Genomic DNA, 26,766 nt, shown 5'->3' with positions numbered 1-26,766 from the left:
CTCTGGAAGTGCCGATCACCATTGACTCCGGCAGCAACGCCGACTTTATAGGACTGGATTTTATTCAGCAGCACAATATACCACTGCTGCCAGCCACACTGCCCCTGAAGGTTGTCACAGTGGATGGCAGGGACTTGCTAGGGGGGCAAGTGGTGCAACAAACGCAACCAATGGTGATGCGGATTGGAAATCACCAAGAGGTCATCAGCTTCAACGTCACCAAACTGTCAGGCACGCCGGTAGTCTTGGGCATGAGTTGGCTGCACAGGCACAGTCCAGCATTGGCGTGGTACCAACGCCAATTGACCTTCGGTTCCTCCTATTGCGCGGAACATTGCATTCTTCGTAGCCAAGAAGAAGGAGGGGAAGACACGCAGCTACAATTGAGCACGCTGCAAGCAGTGCCACGCAAGTACGCAGCGTTTTTGGAGGTTTTCTGCGAGAAGGAAGCAGACAAGCTGCCTCCCCACAGGCCCTATGACTGCCAGATTGACCTCCTGCCAGGGGCGACGCTGCCAGCCGGAAAACTGTATTCCATGTCTGAAGACGAGCTGCAGGAGCTCAAGGAGTTCATAGACCTCAACTTAAAGCGCGGTTTCATCCGGGAGTCGAAAGCAGCGGGGGGCAGTCCTGTATTCTTTGTGAAGAAAAAGGACACGCCCCAAAAAAGACTTGTAGTGGATTTCAGGCTCTTAAATTCAAAGACCAAGCCCACAGCCTTTCCAATGCCCAAAATAGATGACCTGCTTGCAACGGTGAGGAAAGGACGCGTTTTTACAAAGTTGGATCTGAGAGGGGCGTACAACCTGATCCGCATACGGGAGGGGGACGAGTGGAAGACTGCCATGTTCACGCCCCTGGGCACATATGAATATAGAGTTATGCCCTTCGGTTTACAAAATGGCGCCCACTGTTTTCAAGCGTTCATGCATCACGTCCTGGCGGGTCTTCTCTACAAGAAATGCGTCTGCTTCTTGGACGACATCCTGATATTCTCAGAATCTGAGGAGACCCACGAGGGGGACGTCAAGGAGGTTCTGCAGCGACTGCAGGAGCATCGGCTGTACGCAAAGCTGGAGAAGTGCCAGTTCGACAGGAAGGAGGTGGATTTCCTGGGCTACAAGCTGTCGGACAAGGGGCTCGCCATGGACAGCGCCAAGGTTCGCGCGGTGTTGGATTGGAAGAGCCCGCGCAATCGGAAGGAGGTCCAGCGGTTTGTGGGGTTCGCCAACTTTTACCGCAAATTCATCAAGGGGTTCGCGATGCAGACAGCGGCCATTACCGACACGCTCAGCTCCAAGAAGAAGAAGTTCATCTGGACGGAGCAAGCGGAGCAGTCCTTCCAGAACCTCAAGCGTCTCTTCTCGTCCGAAGGGCAGCTACTGCATGTGAATCCCAGCAAACCGCTGAGGGTTGAGACGGACGCCTCAGACAGAGCCGTGGGCGCCGTACTGTTGCAGGAGGACCCGCATGGGGACTGGAGACCGTGTGCCTTCTACTCTAGGAAGCTCAGCAAGTCAGAGCAGAACTACACCATCTGGGACAGGGAGTTGCTGGCCATTCATGCAGCATTCAAGGCGTGGCGGCACTTCCTCATCGGGGCCAAACACACTGTGCAGGTTCGCACGGATCATAAGAACTTGGAGTACTGGCGCACGGCAAGGTTCCTGAACCAGCGGCACATCAGATGGGCGGAGTTCTTTGCGGATTTCGACTTCAGGATAGAATACATCCCAGGCGACAACAACATCATGGCAGATGCACTGTCCAGAAAGCCGCAATACCTCGAAGAAGCGGCGCCAGCAGCGGCCAAGCACATTTTCGCCCAGAAAGCGTGGGCGTGCGCTTCCGCAACCGTGGACCTGGAAGCGGTCCGTCGAGCACTGCAGGAGGACTCCTTCGCTCTAGCCAAGATGGAGGAGGTGCGCAAGGGCACGGTGAAAAACGACGAGTTCCAAATAAGGGACGGATTGCTCATCCGCAGAGGAGCACTCTATGTACCGGGAGATGAGCTCCGCGCGAAAGTACTGCAGCAGTTGCACGACGCGCCAACCGCCGGGCACTTCGGCAAGGAGAAGACGGCGGAACTCGTTGCCAGAGATTTCTGGTGGCCCAAGATGAGGGGGGAAGTCGCGGAGTACGTCTCGAGGTGCGACACTTGCCAAAGGGCCAAGTCAGTGCACAAACCTCCGGCAGGACTGCTCGAACCGCTGCAGACCCCGAGCGAACCGTGGGAGAGGGTGGCACTGGACTTTGTCACGGATTTACCCAGCTCGAGGGGTAAAACGGCAGTGCTAGTGGTGGTGGACATGTTCACTAAAATGGCCCACTTCATTCCGTGCGCGAAGGTGGCCACGGCAGAACAGACCGCCAAACTGTTCATAGACCACGTCTTCAGGGTGCACGGACTGCCACGGTCTATCTTGTCCGACAGGGGGCGCCAGTTCATTTCGAGCTTCTGGCAGAAGCTGATGGGTTTCCTGAACGTCAAGATCAACCTAGCGTCGGCGAGACACCCGCAGACCAACGGACAAGCGGAGCGCGTCAACGCCATCATGCAGCAGTACCTGAGATGCTATGCAAATCAACAGCCGACGACATGGGTGGACTACCTGCCGCTCGCTGAGTTCGCTTACAACAACACGAAGCACGTGTCCACAGGGGTGACGCCGTTCTTCGCCAACAACGGGAGGCATCCCAGAACCTTCCCGGGATTAGAGAAACTGGGGGAGGGGGAGCCACAGGCAGCGGAAGTCTTGGCGGCGGAATTGCAGGAAGTCCACGATCAGCTTAGGAGGCAATTAGAGCTTGCAAAGCACGCATACAAACTGCAGGCTGACAAGCACAGGAGGGTTGGTGAAGACATACAGGTGGGAGACTGGGTGTGGTTAGCGGCCCACGCAGTGCCGACCAGATCTTTAGCTAAGAAGAAACTCGGACATAAGCAACTAGGACCTTACCGAGTTGAAGCACAGATCAATCCGGTGGCCTTCCGGTTGACACTTCCGGAAGGATCCAGAATGCACCCAGTATTCCATAGGTCGGTGCTCACGCCCTACAAAGCACCTCACCGATTTCAGGCGCAGGGCACGGCACCAGACCCGTATAGGGAGGCCCCCCCAAGGAGGGAGTCGCCAAGAAGAGAACCCATCAACCAGGTCACAGAGATTTTGGACTCGAGATGGGGGGAGGAGGGAGTAGAATATTTTCTCGCAAGGGAAGGTACCCCGGCCAGCGCCAACAGTTGGGTGCCGGACTATGCCCTGGACGAGCCTCTCCTCAAAGAGGAGTTTCATGCCTTGTTCCCACACAGGCCCATGCCAGCCGAGTATTTCGACGACTGGCTTTTCACACCCACGCTTTCTACCAGCACGTTCCAGGGATTCACATCGGACGAAGAACCAGCATTAGAAACACGTTCACCGGAGGGCTCGCCCTCGGGGTTTGCCTCAGACCGCTCGTTTTGGTGGGACAATCGAGGAGAGGAGAGGTGGCTGAGGGGCCCTTGGCAGGGAACGGACCCAGAGGGGAACGAGGGTGAGAGGGACATGGACGTGATGGGGGAGGACGTTGGGTTCGAGCATGGCGGCACGGAGATGGAAGCAGAGGAGAACGAGGTCGGCGAAGACATGGAGGACGAGCCGGATTTCTCTAACTGGATGCACGCCACGGGGGACGAACTGTATCCACCATTCACCCCCACAACGACGGAGCACCCAGCACCCCCGCCGGAGGAAGGGGAGGGGGGAAGGGGGGGCTTCGAGGGGGGGATGGATGTCAGGGGTTCAGGAGCAGAGTCACAGGAGAGGGAAGAAACGGAGAGCGAGGGGGAGGAGTCGGAAGGAAATGTCAGCGGCGACAGTAGTCCGAGGTCTCTGAGTCTCTCCAGTGACTCGGAGGATTCACAGAAAGGGGCCCCCATGGTCAGGGCAAGGGGGACACCTCGGGAAGAAGGGGCCAGAGGGGACTCAGAGAGTAACAGCTGGAAATCCGGACCAGCTTCCCCCCCAGAGTGCAGTAGGGGGGAGGAGTCCAAGGCATCGGGATCAGGGAGCGCGCAGGCAGAGGGAGAGCGTGAAGCAGGAGTGGCCACACCCTCGTCAGGGAGCGAGGAAACGGTCATCAGGAAAGTTAAACGCGCGCGCGCGCCAAGTTCAAATGTACAGGAGGGCGGCAAGGTGGGCAGCCCGGGTAGGGAGCCAGGTCCTAAAGCACGCCGAAGAGAGGGGGAGGAGTCAGAGGGGTCCAGCTCTGCGTCAGAAGAGTCCAGGAGGGAAGAGACCCCGGGGGGTAGTAAGACCCAGAGGAAGAGAGAGAGAAGGAGGAGGTGGAGTAAGATTAGAGTTTTAAGCTGGTGCACAGGGGGCGGAGATCCAGATAGAGCTTCGCCGGTCTAAAGCTCAGACGTAGAGCTGGGACGCTGAGATTTGTAAATGGAGACTATTCTTCAATAAAGACTTTGATACTGTACTACCGGCTAGCGTTGGTCCTTGGTGAGCTGGGACCCGGAGCCAGCTCTGACAGATACGATAATCTTTATTGTCATTGTCCCATACAGAACAACGAAATTGAAAAAATCTACATCAGACATTCAAAAACCAACAAGCTTGCTATCCCACCTATCCCAGTCTCGTTAATCCCCTAAAAACTCTGATACCCCATAATTAAATACAATATACTCCCATAGGGACTACCTTACACTGCGTTTAAAACCAAAATCGCATTTGGATAGAAACTGTTTCTCAGACGGCTAATCCTAGTCTTTATAACCCTTTGGCGATCAACCTGAAAGCAAGATGAGTGCTGCACCCCATAATCACCTTTGACTGGACTTAACCATTCAGGGGTCCTTTATCTTTACCTTTACCTAATAATTAATAATAATAATACAATGTTATTTAATCTCCCTGCAGCTAATTCAATGCTCTTGCAAAGCAGTTACATACCTGAGTAGTATCTGGAATCAAATACCTGCCATCACTGGGACTCACTATGCAACCTTTTGTTTTGTTTTTAACTATTTGTATATACCCTCTGTAGTCTACTGCAAAAAATAAAGCGCTTGCTATGGTGGGTCTCTTCTAGGAAGCACCTTTCCCAGCCTTATGTCCACCAGATGTTTGGGACTCAAAACTCAAAACTTCCATCTTCTCTGACCACGTGGCCGAGTCTGATGAAATTAGAATCTAAAACATCTGGAGGGCGTAGGTTGGGGAAGGCTGCCTGGGACTCTGTGATAGAACTCAGGTTTGGCATGTACCGAGTTCCAGGTCCAATTCCCAGCATCCCAAGCTAGAGCTGGAAAAATCTTCTGTCTGAAACCCAGAAGAGGAACTGCCAGTCAGCTCCTGTACTTCTGTGCTCCTATTCAGAGTTTTACGTAGGGTGTATATTTGCTTTTATTTAATAGGTTTTCACAGCAAAGGCTCCGGCTCCTGTTGTACAGCAGTGATTATTCAGACAACTCTGCAGTTACATACAAAGGGTCCAGTGATTCAGTGTGCATAGTTATCGGGGCTTGTAAGAAGCCATAATCCAGAGAACCGTGCTCCTCCACATGTAGAAACAAGAACAGCTGTGCTCTGCGAAAAGGCATGAGCAAACTTGAACGCAGGAGATGCACACAGTAATCCAAATGGGCTGCTTACATGTGTCTATAAATGAACTGCAGAAATAATCAAGGCTTTCTGGCTTTCTCCTTGGTCTTGCCATCGTAGCTTCCACAGGTGAAGAGGCAAACCGGGAGTTAAGCCAGGGAAAACTAGAATGAGCACTACAGCTGCATAGCCTGATGGGACGTGGGTGACACTATGGTCTAAACCACTGAGTCTCTTGGGCTTGCCGATCGGAAGGTTGATGGTTTGAATCCCCATGATGAAGTGAGCTCCCATTGCTCTGTCCCAGTTCCTGCCAACCTAGCAGTTCAAAAGCACACCAGTGTGAGTGTCCCACACCTCTGGAGTGGGAAGGAAACGATGTTTCCGTGCACTCTGGTTTCCGTCACGGTGTCCTGTTGTGCCAAAAGCTACTATTAGGTTCATCATGAGTTGTCCACTAGCTTCCAACCACAGATACCAGCAGCCTTAAAGCAAGCAAACTTGCCTTATTATCGCTCCCTAGCATCCCACTGCCAGAGGATTGCCTCCTTCCATTCACCAGTTTGCCTCCTCCAAGCAGAAGAAACCTGGGCAGTGCTGAATGTCACATCCATTGCCAGGTGTGTCCTGCTGGAAATAGAAAAGGGCTTTCCCCTTGGCCTGCCTTTATATCCACTCAGTTGCCAAGTGCTTTTGTGACATCACAAGAAACCCACAGCCAATGGCAACAGCTGGGGAGGCATCATCTTCATTGCTTTAAGCCTCACAATGGCGGGTGGACCTATTAGTGATTGTGTGCTTGTTTATTCGGGACACAGATGGCACTGTGGTCTAAAGCACTGAGCCTCTTGGGCTTGCCAATCAGAAGGTCGCCAGTTCGAATCCATGCGATGGGGTGAGGCTCAAAGCAATGAAGATGCTCTGTCCCAGCTCCTGCCAACCTAGCAGTTCGAAAGCACGCCAGTGCAAGTAGATACATAGGTACCACTGCAGTGGGAAGGTAAACAGTGTTTCCGTGCACTCTGGTTTCCATCATGGTGTTCCGTTGTGCCAGAAGCAGTTTAATCATTCTGGCCACATGACCCAGAAAGCTGTCTATGGACAAACGCTAGCTCCCTCGGCCTGAAAGCAAGATGAGCGCCACAACCCCATAGTCACCTTTGATTGGACTTAACCATCCAGGGGTCATTTAACTTTTACCTTATTACCTGATGGTCCCCTTGCCCCCTTGGAAAACACTTTTGAAAGCATGGGATCCTGAAAGTGTGCACATTTGGGACACTTGTAATATTGAGACTGTTATGCCAGATATTTTGGGTCCATGAGTAGTTCACTGTAAAGTCTGTTAAATGTAAAAGCATGAGAATCAAACTGAAGGTGGCAAATCTTAGAACGGGCGAACTAGAACAAAGATATTTTTGTTCTAGGAAAAATCAGTTTTCTGGCAGTTTTTTTTTTAGAAGGAAAAAAGAAAAGGAAGCTACATTTGTAACTGTTACATTAGTTTTCACTTTAAGCCACTGAAGCATGTGGCTATGGGAATGGAAAATAGTGACATCTGCAGTCCAAACAGGAAAATTAATTTTAAAAGACTGCTTCAAGCCCTGTGGTAGTAAAACTCTTCAGTGTAAAGTGTGAAACATTTCTGAAATATCTCTTTTTTTTGCAAAGAAAGAAAGAAAGGGGAGACACAGGCTGTGCTTTTGAGTTTTTTCTGTCTTTAAACTTCCTGTGTCCTTCTGCAGTTCAGAATAATAAATAATAATAATAATAATAATAATAATAATAATAATAATGATGATGCCCCCATCCCCCTGAGGCCATGTGGCATGGCTTCTTTCAGCCCAGCTGACTCATATATTTCATCTGTGCAATACACCTCTTATTACTGCTTTTGGCACTGAAGAAAACTACCATGGGTTCCTGTACTTCTAAAAGGAGCCATGGGCAAATCTATTATTGGTGTTTAGGGAAGTCAGTATTGGAATAAGCTTCTTTGCAGTACTGGAAGGGACTTGTGTGCATTGCCATATATTGCTAAAACTCCATCTTCATGCACCCAGTTTCCACGGGAGTGCTATATTCCGCTTAAATGCCTGTACTTTGTTTTGTCTTCTAATAAAAAGAATTATTTGCTAGGCAATGGATGGCAAAAATATACAAAGTGTGGCTGTTATCTTGCTTAATCTGCCCAATGCATATACAGATCCAGATGTTTTGCAAACAAGTTCAGACATCGGCCAGTAGTGAGCAAGGAGATTCCATATCCAAGCATCTCTTACAGCAGATACAAAACATGAGAGAACTAGTTTGTATTGAGCCATGAACCTTCTGAATCACTGGATCTAATTTTATGACTTGTAACAGGGTGCACCAAATTATTCCTGGTCAGAAAATAGCACCGTGCATTTTTCTACAAGCACAGCTCTGAGTCTCGGTTGTGATATGCTCCTTTCAAGCATCCAGCCTCTCTCTACCCAAGACACTGGGGCCCATTGAAGAGCAACCTCCCATCGTACCCACCACAGCTGGTTCATTCTCTGGTGCTTTTCATTGTACAGCTGGCACAGCTATGACTGCACTGTCCAGAAGATTATAGAAATAACTGCATGGGATTATCTCTGTAACGTTTCTCATTCATATGCCCCATCTGTTTAGCTCTCTAGACATCTTCCATTTCCACTGCACAAAATATTATTATTATTATTATTATTATTATTATTATTATTATTATCATCATCATTATTATTATCATCGTTATCATTTATTGAATTTATATTCCGCCCTATATCCGGGGGTCTCAGGGCAGCTCACAGAATAAAATCAAAATATAAAACCACAAAATTAACAACAAGAACAACTCAATAGCCCCCCCCCCCAAAGAAAACAGCATAGGATGTAAATCAGATCAACCAAAGGCCTGGTTAAAAGGGAACGTTTTTGCCTGGTGCCTAAAGGTGTTTAATGAAGATGCCAGGCAAACTTCCCTGGGGAGAGCAATCCATAGATGGGGTGCCACTGCAGAGAAGGTCCCACTTTCGTGTTTCCACCCTCCGGACCTCTCATGGAGGAGGCACACACAAAGGAGGGCCTCAGAAAGTGATCTCAGGGTTTGAGCAGGTTCATATGGAGAGAGGCAGTCCTTGAGGCATTGCGGTTCTTACTTAGCAACTGGCAACTTCTATAGATTATCATAGGGTAAGTGTACAAATCTTTTCACTTTAACCAGCTTTAGGGATATTTTTTTTTGGTAAACTTGTCCTTGGTCCTGGAGGCGTAGAAAACTGCAAAATGTAAACTGATGAGCAGTATACGGATACGCGATTGTAGCAGGTGACCAAATTGTGGCTGCACTTTCAGAAATTGTTTGTTGACTGCATTATAAACTCACATTTGCATATGAGAGCACATGATGAAATAGGTGTGTTCAGGTATGACCTGAGACTGCCCACGTGTAGGCAGTTAAAGTCTCAATGCTTTTATTGACAGATTCCTTCTGTTGATTCGTGATGTGAACCATTTGTGTGTGTGTTTGTTTGTTTGTTTGTTTTGCTGCTATTTTGTTAATGTTGTTAATATTGTTTTATAGATATGAATGCTGTCCTACTTTGTGAGTCCTATAATATGATTTTTGGTGATGTTAAGTTTATTTTTTAGATGTTTTCTTAATAGTGCTACATAGATGGAAATTGTTTTACAGTATTTGGGATTGTTTTACTGATGATTTCTTAAGCATTCTATACAATTTATGCTGTTCCATTATGTTATTTTTATGTAAGGCACTTTGGGATTTATTTGAATAAAAAGTGGCAAAGAAATAGAATCAAGCAAGCAAGCAAGCAACTTTGATCCAGGGTTGCTAAAGAGGGAAATTCTCTGGCAGCAGTTATCCCAAATATGAAAATTCCTCAACTATTTTATGTTCCCTTCCAAGTATTCCTTTTGTAGTGGGCCCACGATCTTAACTTATCTTGGCCTTCTTCTTATCTGCATTCTTTTTAAAGGCCAGCTTGTTCAAGGATGCTTTGCCATTGTTTGAAGTCGTTTGGTATTCGTTATAATCTTTAGTGCAGCTTACCAAAGTCATTAGCAAATATCAGGTTTCTTCTGGTGCACTCACACGTTTCACTTACCCTGGTCCTGACTGCTCTAAAGGGCCTAGCCCAAAATTCTGACTACAAGCTCCATGTGATACTCCAGTTTGGCAGTCTTGGGAATTGCTCTGTTCAGTTACTCAGCTTCTTGAAAAAAATCTCTGCCCAACCAAGAAAATTAATCAGTACTATCTTTGCCACTGAGTTCAAGGGTTATTCTAAGAGTGTAGGAACACAATGTGGATAAGGCAATAGGATGATTAACGAGAGAGCTGCTAGGTAGACCAAACAGACTCACTATAAGCCCACTAATTACGAGAGAGAGAGAGAGATATGTTGCTTCTGCTGCATCAATAGATAGTGTCTAGAGATCAAGTACAGTGGTACCTCAGGTTAAGTACTTAATTGGTTCCGGAAGTACGTTCTTAACCTGAAGCTTTCTTAACCTGAAGCGCACTTTCCCATTGAAAGTAATGGAAAAGTGGATTGATCCGTTCCAGACGATGGAAAACACCCCCTAAAACAGCAACTTAACATGAATTTTACAGTCTAACGAGACCCTTGATCCATAAAATGAAGGCAATAATCAAGGTACTGTACTATAAAATAAATAAGACAGCATTGTAGATGTAAAATATAAATCTTATTTTTTTTCTTACATGCACTGATGCTTGTTTGGATTGCTTTTATCCATTTCTGCAGCCACACAGTCAACCAGTACCAGAACCCCAAACCCCACATGATCCCCAAAACAATGGCAGAAAGCAGAGTCCCCCAGAAGTCCCCCAAATGAAGGAGCAAAGGAGAGGCAAAGGCACAGGGCAGACACACATAAACAAATCCCAAAATTCCTTGCAGAATCCCAAAATTTTCCACTCCCCCCCTCCCACAGGGTAGATGGGCTTACCTGACTAGGTGCCAGCCATCTGGCTATGGCTGGGGGTGGGGCAAGGGTTGGTAAAGGGCTTTTTGGCCCAGGCTCACCTTTGTTTTCTTAACACTGCTCTTGGTCTACATTAGGTAAGTGTTCCTTACCTAACTTTGGGGCTGGGATGCGACCTGCTGGGCATCCTGCGGATGTCGGGGCCTGGCTCCAGGCACTTGTGAAGCCCTTGGAGAGCTCTCGCAGCTGGAGGCCGATCACGTAGCCTCTACAGGCCCCGCGGATGTCCCGGCTTGGCTCCGGCCAGCAGCGAGGCCTCCAAGAGCTCAGAACACTCACTTTCAGGATAAAACCGTTCGTAACCCGAAAAAACGTAACCCGAGGTGTTCGTAACCAGAGGTACCACTGTAATAGTACCACTCTATTCTGCCTTAGTCAGACCACACTTGGAATACGGTGCCCAATTCTGGGCATCACAATTTAAGAAGGATGTTGACAAGCTGGAACGTGTGCAGAGGAGGACAACCAAGATGGTCAAGGGTCTGGAAGCTAAGCCTTACGAGGAGTGCTTGAAGAAGCTGGGGGTGTTCAGCCTGGAAAAGAGGAGATATGATAGCCATCTTCAAATATCTTAAGGGCTGTCACATGGAGGAGGGAGCAAGCTTGTTTTCTCCTGCTCTGAAGGGTAGGACTCGAACCAATGGCTTCAAGTTGCAAGAAAGGAGATTCCGACTAAACATCTGGAAAAAACATTCTGACAGTAAGAGCTGTTTGGCAGTGGAACAGACTCCCACAAGAGGTGGTGGACTCTCCTTCCTTGGGGGGTTTTAAACAGAGGTTGGATGGCCATCTGTCATGGATGCTTTAGCTGAGATTCCTGCATTGCAGGGGGTTGGATTAGATGACTCTTGTTGGCGTTCCTTCCAACTCTAAGATTCTATGATTTTATGAAAGTACCCAGGGGAGAGTTGGGACGCGGGTGGTGCTGTGGGTTAAACCACAGAGCTTAGGACCTGCTGATCAGAAGGTCGACAGTTTGAATCCCTACGACAGGGTGATCTCCCATTGCTCGGTCCGAGCTCCTGCCAACCTAGCAGTTTGAAAGCACGTCAAAGTCAAGTAGATAAATAGGTACCGCTCCGGTGGAAAGATAAACAGCGTTTCCATGTGCTGCTCTGGTTCGCCAGAAGTGGCTTAGTCATGCTGGCCACATGACCCGGAAGCTGTACGCCGGCTCCCTCGGCCAATAAAGCGAGATGAGTGCCGCAACCCCAGAGTCGGTCACAACTGGACCTAACGATCAGGGGCCCCTTTACCTTTTTAAGGGAGAATTAGTTTCCATTTTGTTCCATTTTGAGAGTAGGACAGAAGCCTTTTTCCTGCTCCGCAGCATAGCTGCTTGCCAGAGAGCTGCCTTCACATGCAGAGATGTGTTTCTAATAGTGTGTGAGCACCTATGTATGTGTGTTCAGTAAGTACACACACGTGCTTGTATGTGCCTTTGTTTAAGATCTGATAACCAGTGTAAAATCGACAGTGTATTTGAAACAAGCTTTTCTAGTCCTAGACAATATACACGCTGTAACTTTAGAACAATTCCCTCAAAGAATTCTGGGCACTGTAGTTTTCCCCTCACAGAGTGACCATTCCCAGCAACCATTAACAAACTACAGTGCCCATAATTCTTTGAGGGACGGAATATGCTTCAAATGTGCTTTATGGTTATGGTGTGAGCACAGCTTTTGAATAAAAGGCCAAACAAATGAACATGTTATGATGAACATGTAGTGTGAACTGTGCCAATGGGAAGGAACAGCCTATGCATTAGGAAGGGAAAGTGGCAATTTCTTGGGGCACTAAGTAATTTCACTATTCTGTCATTTCCTTGCTTGTCACAATTTGCATTGGCAGGACACGCAAATTTGTCATGAGCTGAAAGCTATAGAACAATTGGGAAAGTGGTAATCTACCTATATGTAGGTGGAACCTGTTTCATGTATCACACCTGTGATACACCTTTTATTTCCCTAATTTTAAATATCTAAGAAAATTCAAGTGATAAATGTCAGCATTTAAGCAGCAGTTGCTGGAAAAGCCGGGAGAGGGGCAGTTTCAACTCTGTGATTATGACATACAAGAGGCATAGGCAAACTTGGGCCGTCCAGATGTTTTGAGACTACAGTTCCCATCATCCCTGACCACTGGTCCTGTTAGCTAGGGATGATGGGGTTTGTAGTTCCAAAACATCTGGAGGGCCAGCGTTTGTCTATGCCTGACGTACAACCTATGACGAACAATGCAATTGAACTTTGCAATATTATTTTCTCCTTAGCTTGTGTATCAGCCAAAAATGTATTGTTACATTTCCATCCAGTGTTTTATTTTTGTACTGTGCGTGTTTCAGTTTCAGGAATGGAAAAATGTATGTTATACATTGATCCAGCATAGTGATTTAAAAACAAAACAAGACATGAGTTGAGGCAGACCTCACTAGGGCTTAGTCATGGGACTTGCTTCCCGTGCCAGGGCTCAGCAGTGAAACATGTGAGGCTATACTGTGGAACAACATGTCTTTGATCATGCTCATTGTGGGCTTTATCTTGTCACTCAGTGAGTACCGCTAACCCCAGCACATCTGGGATTTGATGGCAGAATACAGGGTGCGACTTCCAGACAGGTTTGAGCATCTCTGCTTGGAACCAGTAGGATAATGTGAAGCTTTCCTTTCACAATCCTGATCTGTCAAGAGCCTCATCAGATGGTCACTCATCAAAAGGAGACAATGCGAAGATGCCTCAAAATGCAGAGGTGGCTGACCAGATACAGTGGAACCTAAGTTGTCGAACGTAATCTGTTCCAGAAGACTGGAACATATACTTCCGAAATGTTCAACAACCGAGGCACGAAGGACTACCGGCAATTTCCATTGAGAAAATGGAACAACACGCAGTGGAAGCTATTCGACTCCCGAGCCGCATTTGAAAACAGAAGCAATTATTTCCAGGTTTTCAGCATTCGGGTTCCGAAACATTCGGCTTCCGAGACGCTCAAAAATCGAGGTTCCAATGTACATCCCAAACATAGGGAAAAGGAAAAATTGCCAAGGGGTGGGTGGTCTGTTGGTGGATGCTTTTTCAAGTGGCTACCATTGTGAAATTCAGGGTGATCATATTATATACACTACAATATAGGTGCGATTAGACTCACTCAGCCGTTGCAAAGGACTGTGTAAAGACATGAACCAGATTATACTGCTTTGACCACCACCTCTCACACCAAAGAACTCTGGGAATATTCGTGATTATGAAAGTTTTGAAAATTCTGCATCTGAGAGAGAAATCAGTCTGGAATTTGCAGCGCAGATGAGTCCTCTGGTACTCTGTGAATGTGACGTTGTCAAAATATCTACTTTGGTTACACACACGAGATGCCTATGTATCTAGCATAGTATGTTCTCAGTTCTCTTATTAATGCTTTTAATTTGGTAGCCTACTTTGAAGTTGTTTCAGTTGTAGGAGATCAATCATAATGTGTTGTGTCTCATTTTCTGCCTAAACTAAGTCTTCATGTTTGCCTTGCCTTTCTTTCCAGCTGCATTTACCATGATTGGCACATCCACCCATTTATCGGATCAGTGCTCCCAGTTCGCCATACCGTCTTTCTGCCACTTTGTGTTTCCTCTCTGCGACGAGCGCGCTCGGACACCTAAACCAAGGGAGCTCTGTCGGGATGAGTGTGAAGTTCTGGAGAATGACCTCTGTAGGCAGGAATACAACATTGCTAGATCTAATCCGCTCATTCTGATGCAACTCCAGCCACCCAAATGTGAAGACCTGCCACTGCCAGAAACCCTGGAGGCTGCCAACTGCATAAGGATCGGAATACCTGTAGATCGGCTCAACAGGTGTAAGTTATCTTTCTTGCTTTTTCTTTTGTGCAAATGTATCAAAATCAACAGGGACGTGGGTGGGCTGTGGGTTAAACCACAGAGCCTAGGACTTGCCGATCAGAAGGTTGGCGGTTCGAATCCCCATGATGGGGTGAGCTCTCGTTCTTCGGTCCCTGCTCCTGCCAACCGAGCAGTTCGAAAGCATGTCAAAGTGCAAGTAGATAAATAGGTACCACTCCGGCGGGAAGGTAAACAGTGTTTCTGTGCACTGCTCTGGTTCGACAGAAGCGGCTTAGTCATGCTGGCCACATGACCCGGAAGCTGTACGCCGGCTCCCTCGGCCAATAAAGCAAAATGAGCGCCGCAACCCCAGAGTCGGCCACAACTGGACCTAATGGTCAGGGGTCCCTTTACCTATAAAAATCAAATAATTGGCTCTATACATTTAAGCATTGGGTTTAAAAAGGATGAATAAGTTAATTAACATATTAAATTACCCATTATAGCCTGGGAAACTCAGTTGGTTAGAATGTGGTCTGATGATGTCAAGGTTGCAGGTTTGATCCCCGTAAGGAACAGCTGCATATTCCTGCATTGCAGTGGTGATCCTGATGGACAGTGTCTTGCAGTAAATAAACAGAAAGAGCACGCAGAGTCAAAGGTCCGAAAGAAAAACTTTTACTAAAAGGCAAAGGCTTGTTACAAAACTTCCGAAAAAGACTTCAGACACACAAGGTAAAAACGAAAGAGAGAGATGGAGAGCAGATCGCTGAGCACAGGAATTTATCTCTCCTGGCTCGGCATGACCTTGAGATACTCAAAGCAATGGAAAGAGAAGAAGAGAAGTCACTGGTATTTTAAGGTTGTTTAAATGAATATTCTAAAATGTAAAACAGAAAAATTAATAAAAATTATAGGAAAAAGCTGTCAAGAGGTTTGAAACTAGGCCGAAGCTTGCATGAAAGTAGGCTATGTGGCGCTTGGGCCACGGCTTCCTCACTCTACCTTTAATGTGTCACAAGATACATGACATTGTTTAGACTTCTGGGCCAAGTACATTTTACTACTGTGCTACAAAGTATGGGTTGCATCTAATCATGCTGTCCCGTTAGTGCAAGGACTTCTGCAAGAAGAGCTTTCCTTTCCCTCTTGGATTCCCATCCCCACCCCATCCGCCATTTTGTTCTGGGAATTCTCAAATGCCTGGAAAAGATTGGTGAGGGCAGAGAAGGATGGGAGAGGAAGTCCCATTGTGCAGGCAGACATACTTGCACTAATGGGACAGTTTTGTTGGTCTCCAGTTTTTACATTTTAAATATTTTTCAGCTACTGGTGGTAGGATAATGTTGGCGGCCCCTCTTTTGCTTTTCAGGTCTAAATTAGCAAGTAAGCTTTGCTTAGGCTTTGAGAGCAAGCAGTTAGGCATCCCAAAACCAATGCATTGGATTGGGCACAGGAGGCAAGATGGATGGCGAAGTTTTCCCTGATGAAAAACATACCTAGATTTGGCATCCTGTCTTTCTCTTCTGATCTGAAAGGATCTAACACCGACTGTAAAACAATAGAGGAATACAAGAGAAGAACTGCATTTCAATGCAGTGTTTTTGCAAGAGAAATCCTAAATCTCTCTTGCAAAATTAGCAAGGGTTGTTTCATTCCATTGTAATGCTTTAAATGTGCATTCCTCTGCAAAGCAAAAGCGATGTGCTGAATTTCATGTTCTCTCTTTCTCGGCTGCTTGGGGCGTACTTGGAAGGGGAGTGAAGTGCGCTGGTGAGAAAGAGGAACAGCAGATGTCAAATCATTCCTCTCCAGCTTCTCTCTGTATGATGTAAAGGGTTGTTGCCAGAGGAATGCAGATTCAGCCCCAGGCACCTGAGATACTGCCAGACCTCCCTGTTAGTAAAGGCTGCCCTCCTGCATACTAACCTTTTCCAGCTTCATTGTTTTCAGTAAGATGCAATGTATACACAGTGCTATGGCACAACCTTTGTGCTGTTGTGAAGTGCTTGAGGTGTTAAGAATCCACAGCGGAATAAGTCTGCTGGAAAAGGGAAGCATTGACATCTCTGGAAAGGGAATTTCTCTACCCACAAAATGACACGCCTGAGGCAGCAGGCCAGTACAGATCACCTTGTGCAACTGGAGCTATTTTTAATGGGATACATAAATATTATGAAACTGGTACAGTTGTGTTTATGGAAGTGAAGCAAAACCAGATACAGGATAAAAATAAAGAACAGGGCTGAGGATTAGAAAGTTGCAGGGAAAGAACAAGGAAAAGAATTTTTTTAAAGGAGCAGAGGAGGCTAAGCAGGGGGTGGGGAACAGCAGTTTAAAGATGGGGTGCAAATTTTGGTGGGAATTATGTGGTTCAGATATTGGTTTGTTGGCCTTCATGCCGTGATCTATTTGGTTTCTGAATTGCTGCTTTATTCATCTTTTTCTTCTTTGGCGATCACTCGTAGCTGAGTAAGATTATCGTTCATAAACACAGTTTAAACAGTGAGTCCGTAAGTAACTATGGAAGGCAGTTCTGGATCCACACATCCTTCCACAGTGGGGACATAGGTTTCAGGGCAGAAGTTGATCATGGTGAGGGTTTGCCAAATGGGCCTTCCACTTAGCATTTTTCTCCCTTTCGTCCTGAGTTTGAGCATCTTCAAAGCCCATGACACCTTTGGTAAAGGCCATTCTCCAATTGGAGCACTCGCAGGCCAGTGTTTTCTAGTTGTTGGTGTTTATACTACATTTTTAAAGATTTGCCTTGAGAGAGTCTTTAAACCTCTTTTGTTGACCACCAGCATTACATTTTCCATTTTTAAGTTCAGAATAGAGTAGTAGCTTTGGAAGATGATAATCAGGCATCCACACAACATAACCAGTCCAATGAAGTTGATGTTGAAAATCGTTGCTTCGGCACTGGCGATCTTTGCTTCTTCCAGTACACCGGCATTGGTTCGCCTGTCTCCCAAGCGATGTGTAAATTTTCTGGAGACACCACTGATAGAATCTTTCAAGGAGTTGGAGATGGCGTTTATAAGTGGTCCACGTTTCATATACTAATTTATTCATATAGCATAGTCTAGCTGATGGGAAAGTCATACATATTGGGTTATTCTTGTTTGTTATTGCAAGAGTAAGCCTTTTCACTCATCTTTCACTTTTGGATCAGTTAGTTAATCTTAGGTGAAGCTTTTTCTATGAAAAAGAGGCTTAAGTCATGTTGAAGCAGATGAGTTTGCTAAGAAGTGATGATGCATACATTTCTGCACTGCACCACAGTGGGAGTTTGCCTTTTCCTGACATAGAGGTCAGCAAAACAACAGATTTACTAGACATAGGAAACTGTTTTGCAAGGGGAGGATTGCTTTGTGTTAATCATCTTCTGCCAAACTACTTCTTGCAGATCACCAGTGTTACAATGGCTCTGGATCAGATTATAGAGGCACCATCAGTGTCACAAAGTCAGGCCACCATTGCCAGTATTGGGACTCTCAGCATCCTCATCCCCATCACTTGTCAAGCACAGAGTTTCCAGAACTTGGAGGGGGACACGCATACTGTCGCAATCCTGGAAGCCAGATGGAAGGTCCCTGGTGTTTTACGCAAAACAAAAACGTACGCATGGAACTGTGTGAAGTACCTTCTTGTAGTATGTATTATTTTTCTTCCCTGCTTCTAGAGTGTTTGTAGAAAAAAATAGTTGTAAAGCAAATCAAAGGCCTTTTCGTTGCACCATTTCGTATTAATGCATTGTTTGTTTGTCAACATTGAAGCCAGGGGGATTTAAGTGCATGTAATTTATGGCCTGTACTGCTGCTGTTCTTGGGTTTGAAGAAAGCAAGACTAATCTTTCAGGTTTGCAGTTTATCTAATGATCTTACCTATTATTGGGTGAACGTTTGTCAGGAGTCCTTGGTCAAGATTATGTAGATTGTACTTGTAATGTACAGGGTGTGGGTGGCATTGTGGTCAAAACCACAGAGCCTCTTGGACTTGCCAATCGTAAGGTTGGCAGTTTGAATCCCCACAGTGGGGGTGAGCTCCCATTGCTCTGTCCCAGCTTCTGCCAACCTAGTAGTTCGAAAGCACGCCAGTGCAGGTAGATACCGTATTTTTTGCTCCATAAGACGCACCTGACCATAAGATGCACCTAGTTTTTAGAGGGGTAATGCAAGGGGAAAAAATATTCTTTAAAGGGAGCACTGAGGAGAGCCTGTATGCATCCCAGGCTCTGCTCAGCGCTCCCTTTCACGAGCCGCGTGGAGCGTGTGTGCGGCGCTTGCAGGCTTTTCCCCGAGGAGGGAGAGCCACACACATGCTCCATGCGGCTATTTAAAGAGAGTGCAGCTCTTGCAGGCTTTTCTGGGAGGTGGGGGAAGGGACAGAGGGGCTAAGCCAGAAGCTAGAACAGCAAGAGGGAGCACTGCGCTGCGATCCCTCTTGCTATTCTGGCTTCTGGGATAGCTGCGCAGCCTGCATTCGCTCCATAAGATGCACACACATTTCCCCTTACTTTTTAGGAGGGAAAAAGTGTGTCTTATAGAGCGAAAAATACGGTAAATAGGTACTGCAAACGACAAACGGCATTTCCGTGCGCTCTGGTTTCCATCACGGTGTTCCGTTGTGCCAGAAGTGGATTAGTCATGCTGGCCACATGACCCGGAAAGCTGTCTGTGGACAAACAGCAGCTCCCTCGGCCTGAAAGCAAGATGAGCGCCACAACCCCATAGTCACCTTTGACTGGACTTAACCATCCAGGGGTCCTTTACCTTTACCTTTTTTACAGGAATGAGCTTCAGTGCTCCTTGGGCTTGTGCACTCCTCACTCCTCAATCACAGCTGCAAGGAATGGATTGAGAGCATCTATGTCCATTTTTAAACTAATTGCAGTTGGTTGTTACATCTGACAAGGGCAATTTGTATTTAGTTTAAACAACGGTTTATTGAAAAAGCAGGCTGAAACTGTGGTTTATGACTGACCAGCGTTGCAGTGCAGATATAATAAGAAACACTGGCCAGTCATAACTAAGCAGATTATCCCACTCCCCTCTCTTCAGCAAGTAACAAAGGGAGGAGAGAGGACATGGAAGAAAGAAGACCCATTTTTGTAACACTAAACTATGGTTTAACATAATGTGTGAACTGGGTTGTGATTGATGGTTTGCACTATAAACTCTCTTCAGAAAATGTTCTCTGTAGTGTGCCAAATTTCATATCTGAGAGTTTGGGAGCATAGCCTAAAAATTCAACATGCAAATGAGTGCTTTGTACATGTGCCAGTAATTCATTCTTGTGTCACACTAAATGGTCCTAAAGGACAGAGCTTCACACTCAGCAAAAGGATGCAAGAGGCCTTCCTGGGTGGTACTACTTCAGATAACAGCTGGGAAATTATTATTATTTATTAAATTGATATATCGCCCTTTATCCAAAGATCTCGGGGCGGTTCACATGATAAAAATACAGCATAAAAGCATGAAATAAATAGTTAAAACAAAGCAAAAATCCCAATGGGATCATGTTGTTGAATACTTCTTCTCCCTGATTTATTAATCTTGTATTAATATATTAATTGCTTCCATTTTATTGTTACTGATTTGTTGCTTTTAACTTTGCATTTTTGTCCCGTTGCATTTTCCTGTGAACTGCTTTTATGGTTCTTACATATAAGTAGGCTATAAATATTAAAACTAGACTCTGTTGCATGACTCTGCTGAACAGATATATTAGTCAAGGTCCTGTTGGTTTTACAGATTTTTCCTAAAGAGCACTTCTTACTTCAGACCTTGAATTACTTTTATTATAATTTAGTCAGAAATTAGTCAGTAAGTGATCCAACTGGAAAGTTACATAGGAGGGCAAAGGCTATATAAAATTTAACTGTACCAATATATAATTGCTAGTTGAAACATTATTTTATCTATGAATATTTGCTGGGGATACTCTGAATTCTGCCTTATTCATTCCAATGTGATAGTCTCTTTGGATATGTTGATGTGCATGTGAAGCTGCTGCATTTTCTGTTCAAATGAATGAAGCAACTCTCCTGGGAGCATGAATTCTATGTGCATCAGAGTCCTATACCACTGAGTCTCTTGGGCTTGCCGATCAGAAGGTCGGCGGTTCGAATCCCCGCAACGGAGTGAGCTCCCATTGCTCTCCTGCCCAACCTAGCAGCTCAAAAGCACACCAGTGCAAGTAGATAAATAGGTACCGCTGTGGCGGGAAGCTAAATGGCATTTCCGTGCGCTCTGGTTTCCATCACAGTGTGCCATTGCACACTGCTGGCCACATGACCCAGAAAGCTGTCTGTGGACAAACACCAGCTCCCTTGGCCTGAAAGCGAGATAAGCGTCACAGCCCTATAGTCGCCTTTGACTGGACTTAACTGTCCAGGGTTCCTTTACCTTTTACCTTTTTTATTTAAGCATTCACCTGAGGCCATAGGCAAGTGAGGGGGCTGTCTCTAAGGGACAAAGCAGGCCATGGGGGAAGAAAGCCCCCTTCTCCGTGCCCAATATAGAAATGCAGTGGGCTGATGGGAAAAGGTTGGCTACCCCAAATATACTAGTAAAAAAGTTTGCAGGCTTATAGCAAGGCTGGTGTGCCTTATTAGAAGTGGCCCATATGAGTGGCTGTTGGGCCACACCCTGACAATGCGGCACAATCTTGGTGTATTTCCTTGGAAGGAAACCCCAATGTATTCAGTTGGACCTATTCCCAGGTAAGTGCCATAGGATTGCATCCTTTCAAACAGAAATGCAGTCGTACTTTGGATCCTAAACGCCTTGGTACTCAAACGCTTTGGCTCCCGAATGTCACAAACCCGAAAGTGAGTGTTCCGGTTTGCGAACGTTCTTTGGAACCTGAATGTCCAACGGGGCTTCCGCGGCTTCCAGTTGGCTGCAGGAATATCCTGCAGCCAATCAGAAACTGTGCTTTGGTTTCCAAACATTTTGGAAGTCGAACGGACTTCTGGAACGGATTCTGTTCGACTTCCAAGGTGTGACTGTAAAGCATTGTTATTTGTGTATTCAGAAAGTTCAGTTATAGAGTATTATCTATGCATGACCAGTGAGGGCTGGTTGGATCCATGTAGTTTGTATTTATTTAGCATTTCAACTTCTCTTGGACCATATTCAGCCCTTACTCTTAGGAATTTGAAATCTGTTGGCAATTAATGCAATATTATGATTGGGTTTACCATTGGGTTTCCATGTGCAGGTGCATGTGCTGAAGTTTAATCTCTTGCTGCTGTTTGTGTGCATGCACTTATTTCCATTACGTGTGAATGTTTACGACTCCTCCTGAAAACGTGATTTTTTTCAAAACCTAAACAGGTCCACGTGACAACAGCAAAATGGGGATCCTCTACATCCTGGTACCCAGCATAGCAATTCCTCTGGTTATTGCCTGCCTTTTCTTCTTGGTGTGTATGTGCAGGAACAAGCAGAAGACATCTGCTACTACTCCGCAGCGTCGCCAGCTGATGGCATCTCCGAGCCAGGATATGGAAATGCCTCTCATTAATCAGCACAAACAGGTACCATTTAAACAAGAAAAAAAAGACGCCAGGTTTTATCCAGTGGTAGCTTTACAGTGACAGGAAGCATCTCCTTGCACAAGGCAAGAAACTCAATTTTTGCCAATCCTCCCCTACCATCTGCAGCCCTCAATGCCATATCTTAGACCAGAGATGGGTCCTTAAGGTGGGACAACAGTCCCAGCATGGCTAATTTTCAGTGATGATGGGAGTTGTAGTTTGACAATATCTAGAGCAGGCTTCCTCAACCTCGGCCCTGCAAATGTTTTTGAGACTACAATTCCCATCATTCCTGACCACTGGTCCTGCTAGCTAGGGATCATGGGAGTTGTAGGCCAAAAACATCTGGAGGGCCGAGGTTGAGGAAGCCTGATCTTGAGAGCTGCAGGTTCCCCAGCTTTTATCCTCCACTGTTCCAGAAACTCCCTCAAAAACCAGAAGCAGCTTTCTTGGGGACATAGCGGGCTAGATTAAGTTGGGAGTGGGATTAGTGAAATTCAAGTTCCCCACCCTGTACACGGTAATTTTCAGATAGCACACAACCATCATTGGACACAAGCCTGTTTCCGCAAGCCATTCACATGCCCAGTGAATTGAAAATCTTCAGTTATGAGATATTGAGGTGGAAATGATACCAGTTCCGGTGACTTTTAGGGTTAGCAAAAAGGCCATTGTGTTAAAAAGTAGTAGTAGTAGTAGTAGTAGTAATATATATATATATATATACCCCACCCATCTGGCTGAGTTTCCCCAGCCACTCTGGGTGGCTCCCAATCAAGTGTTAAAAACAATACAGCATTAAATATTAAAACTTCCCTAAACAGGACTGCCTTCAGATGTCTTTTAAAGATAAGATAGCTGCTTATTTCGTTCACATCTGATGGGAGGGAGTTCCACAGGGCGGGCACCACTACCGAGGAGGCCCTCTGTTGGGTTCCCTGTAACATCGCTTTCTAGAACATGAGGAAAAATCATAAGCCACTGGGATGATCCTGTTGATAAACGCATGGCAGTTTCTTTTACTTGCTGCTTTAAGACTATTGAAATACTCAGACATGAAATATTTTGTCCTGTATGTGAGTTTGTAAAACAAATCAGATCCCTTTGAGTATACAGTGGTACCTCGCAAGACGAATGCCTCGGAAGACGAAAAACTCGCAAGACGAAAGAGTTTTTCGTTTTCCGAGTTGCTTCGCAAGACGGATTTCCCTATGGGCTTGCTTCGCAAGACGAATCGTCTTGCGGCTTTTTTTTTAAACCGCCAATGCATTCCTATGGGAAACCGTCAATACGCAGCGGTGCTTCGCAAGACGAAAAAATTCACAAGACGAAAAAACTCGCAGAACGAATTAATTTCGTCTTGTGAGGCACCACTGTAAACGTAAGCCAAATGCACACTTTGACCCATAGATTTCTTCTTGTGAGAACCACCTAATAATTTGCAACATTTTACTTTGATTTAGAATGAAACTATTCAGGGAATGATTTTGGGTATGTTTTATTTTCAGACTAAGCTGAAAGAGATCAGTCTCTCCACGGTGAGGTTCATGGAGGAGCTGGGCGAGGAGAAGTTTGGGAAAGTTTATAAGGGTCACCTGTTTGGTACAACGCCAGGCGAGCAGACGCAGACAGTTGCCATCAAAACCCTCAAGGATAAAGCCGACTTAGCCCTCCGGGAAGAATTTAAACATGAAGCGATGATGAGGTCAAGGTTACAGCACCCAAATATTGTTTGCTTGCTGGGAATAGTGACGAAAGAGCAGCCCATCAGTATGATTTTTAGCTACTGTTCCCATAGCGACCTGCACGAGTTTTTGGTTATGAGATCCCCTCATTCTGACGTCGGCAGCACTGATGACGACAAGACCGTGAAGTCCACATTGGAGCCAGCAGATTTTTTCCATATCGTGACTCAGATAGCGTCAGGGATGGAATACCTGTCAAGCCATCACGTCGTCCACAAAGATTTAGCCACTAGAAATGTGTTGGTGTTTGACAAACTCAGTGTGAGAATATCTGACTTGGGCCTTTTCAGGGAAGTCTATTCTGCTGACTACTACAAACTCATGGGGAACGCTCCGCTGCCTATACGGTGGATGTCCCCTGAGGCAATCATGTATGGCAAGTTTTCCATTGATTCCGACATCTGGTCCTACGGAGTGGTATTGTGGGAGATCTTCAGCTACGGACTGCAGCCTTACTGTGGCTATTCCAACCAAGATGTCATCGAGATGATAAGAAACAGGCAGTTTTTGCCGTGTCCCGACGACTGCCCCGCGTGGATGTACTCGCTGATGTTGGAATGTTGGAACGAATTTCCCAACCGAAGGCCAAGATTCAAAGACATCCACAATAGGCTGAGAACCTGGGGGAACTTGTCGAATTACAACAGCTCGGCACAAACGTCCGGGGCGAGCAACACCACGCAAACCAGTTCCCTCAGCACAAGCCCCGTTAGCAATGTCAGCAACACTAGGTACGTTGGACCAAAACAGAAAGCACAAGCTTTCCCTCAGCCACAGTTCATACCAATGAAAGGACAGATACGGCCGATGGTTCCACCACCTCAACTCTACATTCCCGTCAATGGTTACCAACCGATGCCGGCCTACGGAGCTTATTTGCCCAATTTTTATCCTGTGCAGATCCCAATGCACATGGCTCCTCAGCAGATGGCTCCTCAGATGATTCCAAAACCAGGATCCCATCACAGTGGCAGTGGTTCCACAAGCACGGGATACGTAACAACCGCTCCCTCCAATGCCTCGGTGGCGGACAGGGCTGCTCTGCTGTCTGAAGGTGCAGATGATGCACACGCCGCAGAAGATGTTGCTCAGAGTCTGGTCCAGGAAGAGGAGGAGGAAGAGGGCTCAGTGCCCGAAACAGAATTATTGGGTGATAATGACACTCTTCAGATGGACGAGGCAGAATTCCAGACAGAAGCCTAGAGGTGTTGCCTTACTACAAAGACAGTCCACTGGAGACTGTCCTTTTGACTTGCATAATCAATGTGTCCCCCCCCCCCCCTTCGGACTTTTACACACACTATAATTCAAAACCACCTGAGATGCAACAATGAGGACATATCACGTTTAAAGGATTTTTCTTTCCGGCAGATGTATGCAAAATATGAAGATTGGGAATTGCTGTTTCTGAATCTAGGGTTGATTGCAGTTTTTGCAGGGAGGCTGCTTTTATAATATACTGTTGCTGTGCAACAGAAAGTGGAAATGCATTGCACATCATGTATATCTTGAACTCTGATTGTAAGTTTTTTTTTTAAGGAATTCTGGTAAAATCAGTAACCAAAAAAAGAAAAGGAAAAAAAGAGCTGGTCAACAATAATACACAGGGTTGTTTTGCATGTGGAAAGGTGCTCAAGGTATAAGGGACATCCTACAAACAGAATCTTTGTCTTGTTGATAGAGTTGATTTGCAGGGGGGTTATTCAGATATAGGTAAGAAGAGACAGGTAAGAATATTCTTCCAAATTTGAAATGTAGCTGAAGTTCAGGTAAGAAAGCAGAATGACTGGTAGTGACTGAGCATTGCATCCCCCCCTCGCTGAAGAAGTGAATCGATTTCCATTATAAAGGAATGGAAGTATAACATGCTTTCGCAGCAAATATATTTTTCTAACTAGAGTAAGTGACCTGGTAGGCTTTGCACTAACTGAATAAGCCAACCTCTTTTGCCTGTTGTGGTCAAATCTTGATAAAGGGCTCAGAAATACATTAGCACATAGTATTGATCGCATTGATCAATAAGAATTTTAAACTCATTTTGAAGGTGCTAGAAAAACACATACCCTCCTTTGTTTTTCTTTTTAAAAAGAACCTTTTTAGAGATTGTAGATCTTTAAAGACCAAAATAAGCAATATTGTATAGAATGTGTGGATACATGTTTGATGCTTTTTTTGGTGAGATGAATCATGTACAGACTTTGAAATGTAATTTATGTTTTGTTACATTTTATATGGGTTTTTTATTGCAGCATTTGGATCTTTGAAAAGAATGCCTATATAACTTAACCGTTTACATTATGCTTTGTAATATTTTATTGGGATTGGGATTTGTATGCTTTGATATGTTGATAAATACTGGTCCAAACATTTCATAGCCATACATTTCATACATTCTGTAATATACATATTCCCTGAATTGTATTATAATGTAGCTACATATACATTGTAGTTCTAGCCTGTAAATCCATCACATGGACTATCTAACAAAGCAGCACATAAATATTTGATTAATTTGTAAGATGTTGTAAAAAGAAAAAAATACACTGTAAATGTGGAAATTCTCATTTCCATTCTGCCATGTTTTACCATATAAACTGTGCCTTTGCGAAGTACGTTTGGGTTACGTGAGGTGCACCATTGCAATCTGCAGCCTGTCTTAGTAACAGGAACTGCTTAACTGGTTTCCAGTTTATCTCTTGAAATTTGCTATGCACTGGTAGGTAAACGATGAGAAGCTCTCTTGCTTGTTAATATAAATGCGAGTTGGAGAATATCAATAAATCATACAAATAAAAGTGAAGTTTATTTAGTTCATTAAATGTGTTGATGACCTTCAATACTGTAATGCAGCTCAATTTAAGAACTTTCTCTTCCTATGGGCCCGTTTTCTTATTCATGAGCATGGCGGCACAAAAAGAATTGTATGCCCAAAGTCCAGAATGGGAGACCAATTCATTCATGCGTTCATTTTAAATGAATGTTTTGCATCCAAGCAGTGCCTCTCTGTCG

The 26,766-nt window shown here is 45.6% G+C and overlaps 1 protein-coding gene across 1 annotated transcript in view; it reads left to right on the top strand.

The window, feature by feature from the left end:
* The window catches only part of ROR2 (receptor tyrosine kinase like orphan receptor 2), a 158,737-nt gene extending 132,185 nt beyond the window's left edge, over positions 1 to 26,552 (top strand). Inside the window, exons 6-9 of the mRNA XM_083403890.1 lie at positions 14,166 to 14,480; positions 17,873 to 18,118; positions 21,810 to 22,012; positions 23,521 to 26,552. Coding sequence (XP_083260016.1) covers positions 14,166 to 14,480; positions 17,873 to 18,118; positions 21,810 to 22,012; positions 23,521 to 24,960 — 2,204 coding nt within the window. The 3' untranslated portion in view covers positions 24,961 to 26,552. The remainder of the gene's footprint in view (positions 1 to 14,165; positions 14,481 to 17,872; positions 18,119 to 21,809; positions 22,013 to 23,520) is intronic.
* Positions 26,553 to 26,766: the final 214 nt, after the last annotated feature.

Source organism: Podarcis tiliguerta (assembly GCF_965153285.1).
Source record: "Podarcis tiliguerta genome assembly, chromosome: 11".
In the NCBI taxonomy this organism is placed as follows: domain Eukaryota; kingdom Metazoa; phylum Chordata; class Lepidosauria; order Squamata; family Lacertidae; genus Podarcis; species Podarcis tiliguerta.
Note: the sequence above shows the minus strand (reverse complement) of the source record. Positions and strands in the feature narration are given on the sequence as shown.